Source organism: Corvus hawaiiensis, chromosome 4, assembly GCF_020740725.1.
Source record: "Corvus hawaiiensis isolate bCorHaw1 chromosome 4, bCorHaw1.pri.cur, whole genome shotgun sequence".
Lineage (NCBI taxonomy): Eukaryota > Metazoa > Chordata > Aves > Passeriformes > Corvidae > Corvus > Corvus hawaiiensis.
In genome coordinates, this window is record NC_063216.1 from 43457647 (window position 1) to 43477232 (window position 19586).

The 19586-nt window shown below is 39.3% G+C and overlaps 1 protein-coding gene across 1 annotated transcript in view; it reads right to left on the bottom strand.

Moving 5' to 3' along the window:
- TPH2 (tryptophan hydroxylase 2) overlaps window positions 1–19586 on the bottom strand; it is a 50934-nt gene that overhangs the window by 7983 nt on the left and 23365 nt on the right. Inside the window, exon 9 of the mRNA XM_048302666.1 lies at window positions 888–983. Coding sequence (XP_048158623.1) covers window positions 888–983 — 96 coding nt within the window. The remainder of the gene's footprint in view (window positions 1–887; window positions 984–19586) is intronic.

Consider the following 19586-nt stretch of genomic DNA (forward strand, 5'->3'; position numbering starts at 1 on the left):
TTAAACTGCCAGGTAGTTCACTGAAAGCCAGCCCAGGAGGCTGGGAAGATGTTTAAACACAAATAAACAATAGGTATATTGCAAAATAGTTGTCAATACTCTTCCATATATGCTTTCTAAATCCAAATGTTTACCTGCAAAGCCACCAAGAGTTCATTTGTGTCCCTGAAGTTAGTACTCCTCCCTCTCTTTACCCTTCCCTCCTATTTTGCTAACAGAGAGGTGTATTATGTCCCAAAATACTACAGTTGTGACAAAATACTTTTTCCTGTTTCCTATGTTTTCTGGGCATAAAAAGAGGCAATAAATGATCCACTACAACTACTCACACCATACAAGGTTAAACACTTTCATCCTTAAAAGAATAGGGCTCTATGTATTGTCACACAGGCAACTTTCAACATGACTTTATATTCCTTAATTTTTAATATGAGTAGTCTACTGAATCAGGAACTTAATGAAAGTTGTTCTTTTCATATCAATAATTAATCCACTCAAGTACACTGGATTACTTAGAACAGAATCATGTCTGATTTTTAACACTTTTTTGTGGGTATTAAAAATATGTGCTTCTCATCCAAACAAAGCTTTTAGAGCCCAAGGCACTCTTACCTGTTAGAACCCTTGAGCCTCCTTTTACAAGAAATGAAAATTCAAATAGAAATCAGTTTTGTAGTTTATAGTTGCTTTGGTACTTTGGGCCTCACAAGTCCATTTCATGCTTCAAGTGCCAGCTGATATTTCAAACACAGCTTTTAGGTCAATACCATATTTTAAATACAAGCTTTTTATCTTGAGATTTTAACTGTTATTTGAAAGTCAATATATTTATATTCAACTATTATATTGTTAAGATTTAAAGTTGACTATGCTTTAAGGGTACATACCTTTAATTCTCCAATAGAAGACAGAAGTCCTGCCCCATAAGCACGCAGTTGTCCTTCTTGCTTACAAAGGCCAAATTCAATCGTAAAGAAATAGCACTGTAAGATATACAGATATTCAGATACAAATAAAACAGTTGCAAACAGGCACTTCAGCAATAACAATCAGTACCATATTCACTTGTTTGTCCCACTTCTGTAGTATTACCTATTCTGAATATAATCTCAGATAAAGTATTTTATTGCTGCTAAGTAATTGAAATGTCATGTTCAGCAGTAAGGAAGCTTTGCACAAAAATTTGAGATTTTGTTCTTTGTCTGGGCACCCAAGCAGCTCACAGGAATGGCCAGTTAGGAACAGACAAGGCCAGTTAAGAACAGACAAGGAAGATCATTTTTAGGTATCAAAGGTGCTGATAGTAACCCACAGAGATATTTGAAACCTTGAGAAATAAATTAGATGTGTTAAAATAAAATCCTGCAAGGTAGTTGGCATGACTGTCTAGGAACATCTGAAGATCTCTAAGATCACTCAGTTTTAAGCTCAAGCTGATACTGCGTTAAAGTCTGCAACATACTTAAGCGCCGTCTTGAGCTAGAATGAATTTAATTATATGTGTGTACTTAACAGCCTTCTTGAGCTGTGGCCTTAGTCTTCACTAGATTTTATTCTGTCATAAATAAAGAATGAATATGGCATTTGGCCTCTTAAACTGCAGAAAGAAATTTATACTCAGTCAAATGAATTCACTTGACCAATGAATTCACTTGAACAATTACAATTGCTCTTTAGGTCTACATTCAATCAGGTAACGTATCTGACCTGTAAAACAGATGACAAACTGAGAAAAGAGATGTGCTAAACCAACATAACAGTACTGCACCCAACTTTGCTGTACTCACTCAACAAAGTTAAATGTTACAAATTAGGAAGATCATAAGAAGCACCGACGGCCCACTGTCCACTAAACGCAAAAGATCATGGTCCCTTCACTCCTATAGTACTGAGTTTTACTTTGGTTTTGTTACGACACATCAAGATTGCTTTTTGATATTAGATCAAACAGTTGAGATTAAGATAGTAACTATTTCTACATGTGAAGGTTTTAGGAAGTTGAGTTCAAACATACGAAAGTATTGCGCATCTATAAACACATATCCCTGTACATGTTTGTGTTTATTACGTTATCTGACAGTTTTGGGTTTGGTGCAAAGGGGCATAACTACACTGAACCTAGAAGATTTACATGTCTTTGCAGGAGATATGAATTTAGGATAAGAAAAAAAACAATATTTTGGACTAAATTTTAATTTTTTAAAATAACTTCAGAATGCATCCTAATACAATGATTTTTTTTCCACTCACTTCCTCCTTAACTCTCAACTCTTCCAGACTGAGTATCATGTTAAATGTAGAAGACCAGAAATTAACAGCTATTTTAAGTTCAACAAATCTTTAGAAATTCAGAAATTATTAATTGCTTAGCCTCATAAAAGTTTCTGTAGATCTAGTGATTCATACAGCATAGCACTATGCAGAATGGCATAATAAAAAAAGAATAAAAACATGAACCCTGTGTCTGATCCAAACCTTCTAAGTCAGCTGAGAAGAAGGAACAGTTGCAGAGATTTCAAATGTCTTAAGTCAGATCCCATCACAGCAGTCAAACACAGATATCCATGAAGGGAGGTGAAAGTACAATATTATCAAACAAAACAAAACAAAGAGACAAACCCAAAAAAACCAAATTTTCACCTCAGCTTTGCTATTGACTCAGGTAAATCAAGCTGGCATAAAATTTTTCAGTACATCCAGTGAGCTGATGTCACCACTTAGGAGGCAGCCAAGACAACTGGTTTCCAAAAATGTTGTCTCGGGGACAAACAGCCAGTTACACAAAATAACAAAGGCATCACAGAAGTAATGAGTGAAGCTGAGAGACCCACCACGAAGAGTACAAACTTAGCCTCCCTGCCTAAATATTTTGCCAGAAGAACTATCAGTAGGCCACAGGCCTGGCTGTATACATGCTGACACTGTCAGAAACTAACTACTCAGCTTTACACTTAAATCCCACCAACATCTTTGAATTTGCCCCCCTCTTCCTCAAGGTTCCTTAAAGGAACCTATCAGGTAGTAGTTCTTATGATGTGAATGTTAATTTTCTGACAGACATACAACAGGATTTGACTCCTGATAAAACACAGTGATCATGCTCACTTTCATTCTTAAAACCAACAGCAGCTAAAAAGCAGTCGGGTATTTGTTTTAGATCTGTAAGAGCAGAACTTTGTCCCCATATGTGGGGCACCTTTACTGCTGGCCTCTCTTAGGCTGAAGAAGACCAAACCAATGTCATGCTGCTGCCAGGAGAAAGTCAAATGCCCACTTAGCAATGTATAGGGCCAGTGGAGGGAAGGATGTGCATTCCAGGGGATGGAAAGTGCAGAAGACAAAGAGCTAACACAGGTGCAGGAGAGAGCAATCCCTGACGTCCAGGGTGAACTGTATCCTGTCCATGAGACAGGTAGGACTTGATTCCACTTCCTCCTTAATGGATAGACAGTACGTAGAGAGGGAGCTTCTTTTATATTCGTTCAAAAGTTATTATAATTGTTACATGTTATAAAAGGGAGTCATATTTATGAGCCAACACTTGCTGGTGAGAGCCAATCTTTAGTATTTATAAGACTTATACTCTCAGTATAACTAAAAAAATAAAACACATAAATGGCAATATGCCTGCCTACTACTAACTTGCGGTATCAAACTACAGCATTAAGAAAAGCCCTTCAAATTAAAAGCTGATTTATAAATTTGCCATATGCAACAACTACAATTTTATCTGTAAGAGGGCCCTGCTTAGCCAAGAAAGCGCAAAGCTCACCCAATGCTGCCATCTTCAGATCATTAGTCAGCAATACACAATTCCCCCCACCCATCTGCCCAGACACACAAAGGCGGCTCAGTGCACTAGAGCTTGCGGGCTTTGGTAAGTTGTGTCTCAAGCCTACAAACATCGAGGCATACTGATAGGGAGTTTAAATATTAATTATATAGCGACACTTTTTATAGACCAGACACACAGATACCCTAGTAAATGCCTTCTTTGTATGGTAAACTACAGTTGTGATACCCTATATTATACACAGGATAAGCGCACTGGAGTGGGAATGACTGAACAAAGCAATGGCTGTCGAAATGAATACATTTTTTAAAGCCTCGTCTGAAGACAAAGTTGATTATTACACTGCTGTTACATGTAGGCTGGTGAATGCAAGCACAAAAAGGGGTATCCAGGCTCTCCTGCTCTGATTTCAAATCTTTTACCTGTCTCTGGCATACTCCCTAGACTGTGGCCCCAGATACTTGGTTCCTCTACAAACTACAGCAATATCTGGTTATCTGTCTTTACTTTCAGTTCCACCTCATCTTTGGGGTGAAGTGTGGATTTGCTAAAACCTATGGACAGGCTCTTGAAGCAGGAAAGGTGGCTTTCCATGTTGTATAAATTCTGAAGTTCTCGAAGAGCCTTACACTAAAATGATGCTCTGTTAGTCAAATCAGCAAAATGAGATGAAGAATCAAAGTGCCAAATGAGGGATTAGAAATAATTTTTATAACAAGTCAAGACTGTGCCAGGAGCACAAGACAGTGTTCAGTATGATTTTATTCTATTTCTCTTATTTATTCAAAAATATATGAAAGATACTTTATAGTCATGCTCATGAAACATTATCTAATGGGTTCAAAAATTATTCAACAAATGCATAGAGGAAAATCCAATTAAGGGCTATAAAATACTAATATAGCAGATTTTTTCCTTCAGAGCCCTTGAATGAAAAGTCAATGGCAACTAAAGCAGTACATCATGAAAATACCACCGTATGGCTTTAGACATACACTGTCCTGCAGATGACTGCAATTTGCCTGTGTCAGAAACAAGATACTGGGGTAGCTTCTCTGGCCAAGTGTGTGTGTGATTTCAGGAGTCAGATTGGTTGTCCTGCTATTGATAGGAAAGATACAGAGAATATAAGCCCTGGCAAGCTCCAAACCTGGTCTCCGGTTAAGAAACGGGATAAACACAGTGTCTATTCTTTTCATTCAGATACTGCCCTGCATTATAAACTGGACTACTGAAAGAAAAAGAAAAAATCAGTGACAGCTATGACAGCTAACAGAAAAAATCATTATTCGAGGGTGCTCAGATATTTTCAAAGGCAGGAAAAAAGGTCTGATAGGCTCAATTCTCCTCACCTGTCTGGTTTGTAAGCCTTTGAAAATCCCTTCTCACACCACATCATTTTGCATTTGAGAATCTCCCTCCTGGGACCTGTGCAAAGAGCTTGTGCATGGTGTTGAGTCCCAGAGTCAAAGAGTCAGTACAAAACCTGACTTATTCATAAAAAGGCCTTTCAAGCAATTCCACTTTGCTTAATTTTCTTATGGTATAGCTGGAGACTGACACCTGTGTTCACTTGGCAATTTTCAGCATGATGTATAGTATGAGATTTCATCTGCTCTCTAAAAGTACCTTATAAAAATGTTGTCAGAATGAGTCCTGAGAACACCAAGCGTGTCAAAAGCTGATTCACTTGTGCTCCCTGCCACAAGGGGGGAAGAATGAGAGATTGTGTAATTGCATGATTGTAATCCTGATACATGGGCAGAAGACTCACCACTACATGAACTGCCAATGTCATGGGGTTACAGCCCCAAGCTGACATGTAGTAGCACAAACAATCACTTTATATGTATATAAAATTAGCTGCCATGAAGACAATACAACTATTACTATATGTAAGTAATTGCAAGACCAGTGCCAAATAAATATCCTTAGGAAAATATATTTACCTTGTTTCTACTGGATTTCATATTTCAAAGGATATTTGAATGGACCACTCAATTCAAATGCATGTGATATCCCCACAGCATGCAAAGATTAATTCATTTTTCTTTAGGAGTCCTTTGATATTTTAGCTCTAAAAATATTCACCTAGAGATTAAATCTCTCATATAGTTGTAGTTATCTCATAAATAAATAATTATATACAATTGAAAGACTGTTAAAAATCCCATTGTTAGAAATTAATCCTAAGAATTAATGAAATAAAAGTGTTTTCATTTCCCCTGTAAAAGGTGCTCAAATTGCAAGCAACTCTCAACTCAGAAATATATGTGGATCTCATTTGTGTTTTCTTTCTTCATTCAGAGCTGGTGCAAATAAATTTTTGAATAGTCGCTTATTTTTCAATCTCAAAGACATCAGTAGTCATAAAAAAAAACAACCAAAAAAAAAACCAGCTGGCATTTCACATTTGACTGAATTATTCAAAATTCACAGTCTGTTGAGTAGTATCAGGAATGCTCTACTACAAGAAACAGATAGATGTAACACAGGTAACCCAGGCAACTAGCCATACAGCCCAGTATTGGAGTGCAGACCTCAAGCAATACCAGCTATTTGACAGCTATTCATGTGGGAACATTATTGAGTAGAAATGCAGGGAGATTTTTGAACAACAAATAAATCTCATGATGAGCTTGTGAACAGACCAAAAGCAGAAAAGGAGTAAAATTCAATAGCTAAGTCTCATTATAGATGATTCACCTACCTCCAAAAAAGGCAGTGACCCTATTCACAACTAACAGCACTTCTAAATTAAAAAAAAAAAAAAAAATTCTTCAGATTACCTTCTTGAAAAACTTTGTTTAGTCTGCCACTTTGAAAAGCATTTAGGTTCACTGAAATGAGGTTTCCTTCGGGGATTTCAAAGTGAATATATTTAACAATAGTCTCTTTTTTCCCCTCATCTGACTGCTTCACATTCAGACCTTTCACTAAGGGTGAATGCTTGGAACAATCTCTTTATAAACAATAGTTTGAGTAGATGTGGTGCTGCTCATTAGAGCACTCCGGGATAGATTCACACCAGCCTTCTCATTTCTGTTGACAGTCACAGCACACAGTACCACTACATGCAAATTCCTCTAATGCAAGGCTTGCCATACTCAGAGAAAGCATGGCCTATAGTGAGCTCAGGGGGGCTTAACCCCTTGTGAATGCTTTGAAATTATGCTTTTTTCAGGAGTTTCCACAGGAAAAACTCATAATGGTAACCAAAATAAAATTATCATCATGAGTTTGTAAGGCAGCAGAAAACGTACCTCAAGCAGCACAAGTAAGGAGGTAACAGTATACCTCCAACACTGGGGAGCCCAACCAAAACAAGACAATGTGTATGGCAGCTGCCAGCCTTGCAGGTGCAATATGACTTCTGGAATAAGACCTGGAGAACGCTCCTACTAATAATTTTTTGTCTCTTGAGAGAATATTTCTGTTGCTCATTCTCACATGAAGGAGGCCCTCTTGCTACTCTAAAAAGCAAGCAGAAAGAAGGAGGATGAAGCACTTCTGGGATTTTTCTGCTGTTGCAAAAGAAGTTAGTACCTACATAGATGAAGTCACATAATATCCCACTCCATGTTTGAATTACTTCAAAGTAATCTGAATTTAGGATTGCTTTGTGCAAAGATGATGTCTGTCCAGCCCACTCATTTTATCTCGGTTGAAAACCTTGGAGTCCTTTGGAGGTGAAGAATCAGGAACCTCAACACTTACGCAGAAAGTCTGGTGTTTCCTGGCAAGGCAGCAATTCCGCCAAAGCTAGTGGCCACAGAGATGGTGTGAAAAATCAATGCCCCAAAAACCACACTTGCCTGAACTTGCTCAACGCTGCCAGAAAAAGAACTCTTAGCTTTTTCAACATAATTAACTAACAGTGCTGAAGCTTAATATGCGCCAAGAAGATGAGATCACTGAAACTAGAAACTGGTGCTTAGATAATTGTTAAACATAAGTCATTGAAGTCCTAATGCTTTGCCCTTCCTATTTCCTCTTTCCTATCGTTTGACTCTTATATTGAGCAGCTTCTAAAACCTGAGGGTTTAAGGTTTATTAATTTCATGTGGAGTTATTAAGAAAAAATGATGTGCAATAATGAGCCACTTCCTTTCAACTTTATTTTACAACATATAACACAAATTCACGTTCAGTGCTCCCTATTTTAGCTGAAGTGAGTATTCACTCATTTCTTTTTCAAGCTGTTGGTTCAAATTTCAGTCATCCAGAGATTTCACACAGATAACGTAACAGGGACAGTGAGGTTTTGTGATGTATTAGCTGGGACTAAAAGAGATGGCATCCTCTGAAAGTCAAACTAAAAATAAAAAAAAATCAAAAAGGAAAAGGAAAAAAAAAGCTGAGCAAACATATCACTGCTGTCCAACCACACACTTCAGTCTATGCTGCCTCATATGACAGGCTTGGTTCACTAAGATCTTTCAAAATTCACAGGCTGCAAGCAGGGACTGTCTTTATGGCTTTGCCATTCCTGTTTTCCAGATCTTTGTGCTGCTACTCTTACAGATGAGGACTTGGCATTAACTCAACCTATCAAAGGAAGAATGGTCCTGATGTTATAGGCAACAGGGGCAACCCATAATGTTCTCCTCAGCCTTGTGGCTTACACTGCAGCTTGGAGAGTATGATTCCTGCAGCAAAGAGCCAGGGACTTGAACACTGACAGGAGGCATCGCACAAGTGAGAGCAAAATTTGGAATAAATACACATACAAAGAGATCTTTGTCCTTTGCCTGACAGCATACTCATTTTATGGGTCCTTGACCCCAGGCCTGTTACCCCAAACTGAGAATTGCCTTGCTTAGAATATCCAGGGAATAGACAAGAACCACCTCAGACAGTTTTCTTCCCCCAGCATCCAGAGCCAGAATCTCTACAGAAACCTAGGAGAAGCCTCTCCTCAATCCTCAGGACACATTTACCACAGTTACCTGTAGACCTCAGCACCAGTCCAACATTGTTTGTCCCTCTCTAAAAAGACCATCTTCCACTCCATGGCAAGCATGCTAAGCAGGAGGCTCAGGAGAGAAAGCATTAAGTTGCAACATTCCATGAAATACCAAGAAAACATCTTCAGGCTGGGGAGGCAGAGTTCATCCTTTTGAAAATGCTGCAATGCTCCAAGGAAACCGCAAAAGGGGAAAACTGGCACAGGATTCTCTTCCACCTATCCTGGGAGAAGCTTTTGACAGACTGGTAAAGTAAATCCACAGATTATCAAGTAGCAAAGGTGAAGCAACTAATCACAGTACAGGCAATCCTCAGTTTTAGAAGCAAGGAGTTTACTGAATCATTGCCCTGCGCCAGTCCCCTGTCAGAATTAATTACTGCAAGCTGTGAGGCCTCTTTAGTAACTACCCTTGGCCAGCCCAGAGACAGACCCCGGTGCCCTCCCTAACAGTCATTCCCCTGGGGAAGGCACCAGGCTTGTGTGGGGCTTCTCGTGATGCCATTCCCCGAAGCAGGCTGTGTCCCCACTAATTGCCAGGCCAATTACTGCCTGTGATAGCTGTACTGTAGGGAGGGATGCAGGAGAGCCACTGAGCATCCCATGCCATTTTAGCCAAGGAGGGTTATGAGCTTCTTGTGTACATGATCAGCTGCAAAAGTCCTAATGTATCTACTAATGAAGGGAGGCTATATTTTCAGAAAGGGGAACAGCTTCCTGGGGCTGAAAGGATCTCAGAACTTTTTCAAGTTCTGTAACTGTGGAGGCAAAAACACATTGAAGAGACAGGGACAACTGGCCAGTGAAGTTTTAAAACTCTAATTTAAAGGAAAAAATGCACTATTTCTTCACAGTCATATTAATTTCAAATTTATTTCTGAAGAGCAAAAATGTTTAGGACTTCATTCCAAAAGTATTAGCATCCACACTAATTTTCTAAACATTTTAAAAAGAAAATCAAGTTCTTGCATCTATTTACTGAAAACTGATTTAATAGCTAAGACTTGTTTTCAAACATCACAGTTTCTAATAGCAACACTGCAATTAAACTCAATGTTCTTTTAATCACATAAACGCCAAGGGACTCCCAAAAGCTTTGTGACTCTCAATGCATTAGCTCAACCTGCTTTTCAAAAAAGAAGCAAAAAAGATAGTAGGCATAAGCACAAAAGTGTAAGTTCTATTCATGTCAAGCTGACAGACAGATCAAAGAAGAAAAGTAGCTCAGGGAATTTTAAATATCTATTAATTTTGCTGCTAAAAATATATCCAAATTGAAGATGTTTTTCACAGCCCCAAACAAAATTTTTTTCAAGGATAGTTGAGCACCTTCTTGCAGCACCCTGATTTTCAGCAGTGAGGGCATGTAAAATAAATCTATCATAACCACAGAGTAGCCAACTGAGTCACCACTGACTTACTTGCCAGCAGTGTGTAAACACAAAGCAAATCACATGAATGTGTAATCAACAAGGTGGAAAAAATAAACTGAGCAGGTACCTGTGAGCAGAGAGATTATGGCTCTTTACTGTATCAAAGTCAAAGGACTTTACAGGGCCTGTGGTCTGAAGTGACTTACCAAATGTGAAGATCACTCCAAAATTGTCACTAGTGATGAGACTCCCACGTATATGCAAGAATTCTGTGCTTGTATAGGTCCTAAATTCATTGCACATGTATAGTATGGATCTGTACATAAGTTAATATGCTTATTCAAAGCTGAAAAATTAATCCTATAAAGGTGTTTACATTCGAGAGATGTAAAATATCTTGTTAAACTATAATTTTAGCTACTTTTATGTAGTCAAACTATATAATTATTACAATTACAGCCTACTGATTCAAGGTAGGGAACAAAAATCTCAAGGGGAAAAAAAGAGTAATATGCTTTATAGGAAAAAATTATAATCTGTGAGTACCCACTCTTTCCAGCATGTCTTGAAAAAGCTCTGAACTCAAACTGCTTTATCTAGCACTATTAGTAGACGCCATCTTTATGAATGTCACAGTTATGATCTATAGAAAATTCTCTACAAGGTACAGAATATATAAAACTTACAGCTAATAACTGAAACAAGGCTCCCTAGTCTAAACTAACACTATGTCTGACACAAAAGCAAACTAACAAGCAGATAAGAGCATGGAGGAGTTGTTCAAAATGTGCCTGAAAGGGCACCATCATGTTGAAATTCTGTTGACTTTGCACTGCAACAATTTCAACCACGGCTGGAACCAAACTAAAACAACCAAAATTAACAGCCACAAGGCCCTTCTCTGTAATCTTCTCTTTGGCTTCAACAATGCTTTCAGGTTTAGAGTATTTGCTTCAACTTTCCAAAATCATCAACAAATAAAATATCAAAAACCTTTACGCAATAACTTCAGAAGGCCTGCTAGCTCTAAAAAGTAGCTAACAGAATTTGTTGCATGCTGTACCACACGAGTTTAGACAAAGAAAGAGACAAAACTGCAAAATCGTGTGTCCTCCAGAATCAACATCATCCCCACAGAAACCCGTATTTCAAAATAAGAGGTTTTGGCAAGTAAATTATAAATATTAATTTTACAGCAACAAATTCTACTTTCATTTGGATGTGTACAACTCTACATCTTTTAGGAGATAGTACACAAGGAAATGAGGTTAGTATTTAGCCCACAGACCTAGCTCATTGAAAGCAATGGCAAACTGTCCCCTGGCCTTCTGTACCATCAGCATTGGACCTATAAATATATAATTAAGCTATACTTGCAAAATTATTATCGTAGATCACCCAAAAACTTCTCAATTAAAAATTTATGGAACCATACTCCATCCAACACTTTGATGCCACTTGATAGAAAGGTGATGACAGGCATAAAAACCACTTCCAAAGTTGCAGCATTAAGTCATTAAGCCCTGGGCATAGTTAGCTCTCTGTGGATGCCAGCAGTATTTTGTCTTACTTCCTTACTTTAATCTGTGCATACAAAGAAAGCACTCAAACATGCTGGCTGAGATAATTAGACTGTACACATGAGGTATGTCCACTCCTGTGGTTGTGAACATTAGGTTAGGATCTGTTCAGCTCCGTACAGGTACATATTTTGAGACTCTTTCCATATGATACTATTTGGGTTATGCATAATAGCTAGCAAAATTATTTACTGAACTATCCCAGACAGTAGAAAGAATAGTGCATGGTTTGAGAACTTCAGTGAGGCTGGATCTGGAGTGCTGTGTCCAGTTTTGGGCTCCTCATTATAAGAGAGACATGGAGCTCCTGGAGCAATTTCAGCAAAAGACTATGAAAATGACTCAGGGACTCAAAAGCATCTCTCTTAAGAGGACAGACTGAGGGAGCTGGGCCTGTTCAGCCTTGAAAGGAGACAACTGAGAGGGGACTTCATCAATGTCTACCAGTATCTGAAGGCAGGGTGTCAAGAGAATGGAGCTAGGCTCTTCTCAGTGGTGCCAAAAAACAGGAGGCAACAGGCAGAAACTGATGCACAGAAAGTTCCACCTGAACTTGAGGAAGAACTTTACTGTGGGGGCAACCACACCCTGAAACACTTTGCCCAGAGTCATCACGGAGTTTCCCTCACTGGAGACATTCAAGAACCATCTGGAACACAATTCTGTGCAATGTGATCCAGGATGACCTTGCTTAAGCAGGGAGGTTGGACCAGATGGTCCATTGTGGTCCTTCCCCACCTTACCCATTCTGTGATACTTGGACTCTGTGATTACACATAACTGTTTTGTTTTCTGCCTGAGTGCAGAATCTCTTGGCTTTCTTCTCCTGATGGGGTCACTGACCCCGGACATGAGGGTTGGGTATGCAGGGTAGCAGCCATCGTTGCATGGCACAGTGCAGCAGGATGCACAGATCCCTGAGCAAAGGGAGCCTGGAGCTGGCCCACCCCAACACCACTGTAGGTCCCAGCCAGGTAACCAGGCAGCTGCATGCAAGGAGCTGCTCCAAAGAGACCCCTCCCTGCAGTCACCAAAGCTATTTTTGCACAGCACTCCTCAGCTGCTCTGGCTCCGTGGAAGGCACGGGTAAAGCCAACTCCTCTACCTGCGTACCCACAGCACAGACATTCCCTCAGTCCTAAGCAAGACCTAGACATGGCTGAAATGAGCTGCCACATTCTAACTCCTTCACTTCCCCATATACCTGTGTGCCGCTGCTGGAGGATGTCCACAAATTATTTAAATAAGGTGTCACAGTGTGAACGATACCTACACAGAGCCCCAGGATTCTCTCTTTCCTTCTACATGCTGGTGAAAACACAAGGGCAGTCAGGAACAGCAGTAGCAATACATTCCAAACCTTTCCTTTATTGCTTCCCCCTTCCCTCCCCCCCCCCACCCACATTTAAACCTTTATTCCTGTCACTTATGAGTGATTTGTTAGTAGTTGTTACCCAAAATGTTTGTCTTATTGTTGCTAACTGGAAGCTTATGCTGGGTACTTTCTTTTGTCCTGGTTACATATGTTCTATAAAAGACACTTTATGCCTTTTTGCTAATATATTATCAACTCTAGGTCAAAAGAGAAAACAAATATGCAAAAAATCCTATCAAAATTCATAGACTCCTTTCATCCATTCCTCAACCTATCTCAACTGGATCCAACACAGAATTGGCAGATGCTTGTCACTTGCATGCACTCCTAAATTCCACAATTTTTTCCTAAGCTATTTTTCAGGCTCACTTTCATTACTACTGTAGCAGAGCAAACGTTCAGAGTGTGAGCTATTGAACTACTGGCAAAGATTACTACTGCAGAATCTGCAATTTCTTAATGAAAATGAAGTTGGTTCTGAAAATAAACAAAGGTAATTAGCAAGCCAGTGCTGTGTGAAATTTGCACCATTCTCTTGTTAACCTCTATGTCAAAATGTATTACTTGTGTGCATGAAAATTTGCATTTGCAGTTCAGTAACCTCACAGAGTATGATCTAACCACTTTTGGAAAAAAAACGCTACAAGAAATAAAAGCAAACCCAGTCTCTGGCTGCAATTTGTTATTTTAATAGAGCCTTTTTCTTTAGCGTTTCTAACAGCTTAGGGCTTGATCTTCATAAATCGCATCCTGTCTAAAATGAACTATATTATTTCTACAGTAAAATTTCTAATTTCTATTCTGCTCCCAATTAAGTCAAATTAGTTCTCTCTTGCATCTTCCTCATTACAGGGCTGTGCCCAAGGATACAAATTTATAAGTACATTATAGAACAACTCTGTTTCAGTTACTTGTGAGCACAAACATGTCAGTTAGGGCAACATGAGATCCTTTCAAGATGCAAGTTACTGACTTGACCAACTGGGCACCCTCATAGCAACAGGTGAGCCCTCTTTCACCGTCTTAATATGTTGAGGGACAAAGCACAAGATGTTTCTTTTCGAGATTAACATATCCTAAGCTGATGTACCCCTTTCTGATCAGAAACTGGAGGGACTCATCCTTGTATGGCAATGCAAGATGGATCCACTGAATCCTACTTTCCTTCTGCATCCAGGCTATTTCTTTCATCCCTAAGCAACAAATTGTGTCCGCTCTACAACACCACGTCCACTCTTCCTACCATACAAAAGGCCCCTACTTCTATAGCAGGTATATCCAAAACTGACTTGACTCCACAGTGCTACTCTTAATCAAAACTCAGGTTAGCGTTCAAGCTGCTCATTTGCCCTGTTCCACAGCCTGGTGACTGAGACACCCTGTCTCCTTTTCAGTTCTCGCTGGAAAGGTGGAAAGGATTCAGGGAAGGAGTAACATCTGCAATAGCATGAGGAGTGACTAAACAAACAATTGGTTCCCAACCCAGGAAAGGAGAGAACTGAACAAGAAAATGTGTTCTGTAGTCATGATGGCATATAGAAGCCTACAGGGATGACTTGATCACTCTCTCTTCATTTACAAAAACCTAGTAGGAATCAGGTTAAAAACAACAAAATGAGACAGTTCACCAGACAGTGAATAGTTGAGCCATAGAGCTCATTGCCAAAGTTACTGCAGATACTAAAAATTACGTGTCTTCAAACATAAACAGCTGCCTCTGGACAGAAATCCTTTCAGGATAATTAGATAAATAGAAGCCATATTTGTGGGAACAAGAGTTCCCCAAGCTCCTGAATGGTGAGAAGCTTGGAAAACATTTGAAACTAATCAGATATGCTCATCCAGTTCTTTCATCGCCCCTAAGCAGCTATTTATGATGGGCACAAGTCACCAGCCAGGGCCCTGACCAGCACAGCAATTCTTACAGATCCAAACCTGGAAAAGGACTCTCCAAACCCAGAGTAAAGGCCTTAGCAGACTGCCACAATTCCTGCAGAAAATATTGAGCATTATCTCCCAATTCCAGCAATGGAACTCTTCAATCTCGAGTGCTAGTTTAAAGTTGGTTAAGTATCTCTGCTGATATTTTTCTTCTTGTGCCAAAAATCTCTCACAGAATGACTGTAAAAATGCACTTCAGGAGAACAGTGCAGATTCTAAAATATTAAATATTGATCCCTGGAATCTACAGTGGTTTTTTTTCCCATTTACTCCTGTTTTGTGACATATGTACTATCTTTTCTGCCCACCTTTTTGATTATGCATAGGAAGGACTTTGCATCATGCTTCAGCTACTTTATTGAAAAGTATTGCTGAAAGAAACCCTTAAAAATGGAGACCATTACTTTTTATTAATTCCTTTAGAACATTTTTTAGAGCAAGACCACAAATTACAGAACTTCTTAGAGCAGCAGTCAGTGAGCCCAGCAATACCTCACCAAACAAAGTAATCCATCAGTAAGTTATCCTTTCCTCCTGATTCAAACACACCTGTGTGACTTTGTAATGGTCAAGAAAGCCACAACATTTCATCAGCTTCCACTTCTGCTTCTTGTTAAAGTTTCAGGTTTCATACTTGGACAATTTCCAAATACATCTGCATGTAGGTGGTTTTGCCTGGTCAAAGGCAGGAATAGAAACACTGTCCAGGCCATCTACTGATGAACAGTACAGATCATAGTATAGCAGGACAATGTCTGTCTATAGTGATCCATCATACTTGATTTCAGCTTTAGTATCCTAGCTTTTACCCTGGGAATTGATTCATGCCCCTTAAGTGACAGACAGCCCAAATCAATGTAATTTCATGTCTCCTGTAAGTCCACCAAAATTTACTTAAGCAGTTTTAAGTCATATTCACTCCCAGCTCTTCATGCTGCTTCTTTATTCACTAACTACAGGTATAGCTGGAAGTAACAATTTTGTAAGAAATTCCATTATGTCACCACTGGATTTAAGGTACTCACTGTGGTCACCCTTGGCATCTGTCACACATACATGGCATGCAACTGGGATACAGAAAAAAGACTAAGCAGAGATTGAATGTTAAATTTCAGTATGCTCAGTGATTGCCATAGCTCTTGGGCTGTAATACCAGATTTCAGTTGGCCAATACACAATTATTTTTATATGTAGAATAGCTTCAGCAGGGGAAGTGGTCACAGGCTTACAATGAGGGTCAGTTCCCTATCAATCATTTCACAACTATAAATGAGAAACACACAGGCAGTCTTGATTTTTCAGATGTACAGTGGGAATGTTCGAAATCTCAAATTTTCTTTTCAGCTCCATTTGCTCATCCATGACAGAAGACAGTAAGTCAGTTCACAAACTGTACTTACAGCCTAGCAGTACCAAATAGCCCCTGTAGGAAATCTAATCTGTTGTTTGTGAAGATGAGAGGCTGTTCTATCTAGTGAGACCATGAATGCTAAGTCTTTCCTAACTTACTAAGTCCTACTCAGTCTTTATCCAAAATGCTCCCATTTCGTCCATTCTGGTTATCTCCTCAGGAAACATAATGGAGAATTTTCCTGAATTATGTGCCAGATCTTCAGCATGGGAAAAGGACTAGAATGATATCAACAAGACCAGATAATATAGATTCTGAGGGAAGACAGGCAAGTAAAGTCACAAGAATTAGCACAACCCAGAGAGGTGGTTCTGAATGCTGTTTTTAAGTCAGTATATAATTTTAAAATATTTTGTGTGTGATACATACACAGATAAATTAAAGTTAGCTTTAGAAATGAACTATTGGCCTCAGTCATCCTCCGGGCAAGGCAAAACCTTTAGATTCATAACAAGCCTGAAATGCACTTACAAGATCTCATCACACACAATTCCTTCAAACTTAAAAGCAATTTTTGTAGTTTTCCACGTAAAGGACAGCAAGAACTAAAGAAATTTCTTGATTTCTACTGTCCCATGCTGTTAAAGTACAAGAACAAATATTATCAAGAAAGATGAAAAGGTGGAAGTTTTACAGCTCTAAAGAACTGAATGTTTAAATGTAACTGCCAGTGAGAAATGACTGGGGAAAAAACTTAGTGCAACTAATTAGGCCCTAATGACCAAATTCTTGGGAGGAAAGATTTGGTGATAAACTGCATCAAAAAGACACCCTGCTAACCTCTTTTCTGAGCTGCCACCCACTGAATTTCACCTACACAAACACATCCTATACAAACTACATCTAGAAGGGGCAACCTGAGCTGTGCTGAAACAACTTAGCAGGAGTCAGGAGTCATTTCTGCCATTAGCAAGACAGGCAGGTTCCTGCCTTAGCAACTTGCAGCTTTACAAAGACAGCTCCCAAGTCCACAAATTACAAGATAACACTGAAATGTAAAATGAGAAGTACTTTTTGGTACAATTTTCCTGACAAAACCTTACGTTATGTTCTGTTAAATGTTGTAAATTATATACTATATAAATTAATTGAAATACCTCATGTCAAGTCCTCTCTATATTTTATGGTTTGATAGGTAAGCAGAAAAGACAGCCTTTTTTATTTCTGTACTATGTGAAAATAGGAAGACCAGACATGCTGAAAAATCAGCTCAAAAGCAGTTTTAGAAAGTCAGTCAGAAAAGGACAAGATATAAGTAATGATGATGATAAAAATTAGAACCCAGATATGCATGGCCAATATTGTATTTCCTCAACCACTAACTGCATTATACCACACTCCATGAAAAAAAGTGGATGGTGCAAATATTTCCCTCTCTTTCAGTAACATAATCTCAGTCACCTTTTTTTTTGTGTCTTTCCTCTTTTCCTCTAAAAGATTGTAAATGAAAATGGAATCTCTCAACAAACACTACAAACAAGGTCTTTTAGGTCTTTCAATATTCCACTCTCATGACAAAGCAGAAGCAATTTCTTTCTTCTTTCCCCCACCTGACTACAAGATCCCAGGAGGATGAAGGGAACTTGCATACTGTCTTTTCAGCTCTCCTCCCCTGCTGGTCACTTTTCTCCCTCCAGCTGGCCAGCACCAGGGCCCCTGCAACGCTCTCCCATTTAATTCCTGCCCTCAGTGGGGCTGCACAGACATGATTAATTGCAATTTACCAAACACTTCTAATCTGCCCAGGCACCAGGCTCCAGCTTGCTCTACATCCAGTGTGTCAGCCCTGCAGGGACAAAAACCTCAGAAGTTTCCTTTGCAGCTAACAGGGCACAAAGAGCAGATCTATCAAAGCTGATACACAGTGTCTTTTGAGAGCAGAATGGAGCAAAAGATTATGAAATCACCTGTAATAATTCTTCTCTTTCTGGTCTGAATTCCTAAGAGGTGTTTTCTTCTCTTCCTAAACCCATTGTCCTCCCTGTAATGGCTCAGCACTTAATGTCACTGTCTTTTGAAACAGGTCATGCTAATGGCAAGCTTGCTTTGGGCATATTGATTCAATTCATTAATATGTATACTCTCTCTCCATTTGTTTCCCTATTTACTTTGAAGTTGCCTTGTTAGAACATGCAATGCTTTTCTGTGTTAAGACTCTTGGCTAGCCTTTCTCAGCTTGCTGCGTCTGTCTGGTTTTTATCTAGGATGGAAATGGGACTGAACGCAGCAAAACTTAGTCAATGGCACCTCAGGTGACATTTGGTGCCCAGCTGAATGAATTTCTTGGCCTCCTCACCCTCACCACTGAGAGATATTCTTTCTACTTGCTCTCAAGTTGGCTGTTTACATTGCACATTTTAGGGCAAGTAACATCTCTGTATTTGTCAAGCATCTGCGCCAGGGGAGCACAGCCCCTCATTGTGCTCCTACAAAAAATAACACCACGAGATTCTTTCCAAATGTCTCTTCTACCTGAAAGAGCTATTTCCAGCATGGGAGGAGAAATCAACTTTGACTCAGATATCAAATTCTCAGTGTGATAAGGGAAAGTGATTCAGCTGTCTTCTTTTATTTTTTGCTTTGTGATTCAGGAGCAGCTCATTGTTCAAATGACACAGTCAGTCATAACTGGGAACTTCTGTGGGGGGAAGGAGTAAAAGCATTTATATAATATTCACAGGTCACTTTATATTAGTATCTCTACCCAAAAAGACCAGTACCAACTTTGTCCTCTGTAATAGGCCCATGTCATCCAAGGTTATTTTGGGGTGAAATATTTGGGCATATCATTTTCCTCAAAGTACTTACAGGGACAGCCAGTTAGGTGGTTTCTCCTGAGACTGCATGTTGTGGCAAGGTAGGTCTGTTTCCTACTAAGTCCCTCCCAAGCAAATGTGGAAATACCCACTCAACTTTCATGATTTCTCCATACAAGCAACAGTTTCTTCTCCACAGACATCCATTAGAAAAACCAGGAATGCACCCTGAATCATGTGAGAGGAGTTGGCCATGAGCAAGATATCGAGCCTGTCTAACTAAGGAGTGAAGCCAGTTTGATTAAATTTAGTGTCTTCTTCTGGAAGGCTACAGGATTCAAATCAAGCAAATGGGTACAAACACCTTTTTTGGCAGATAGGACTCTAAACC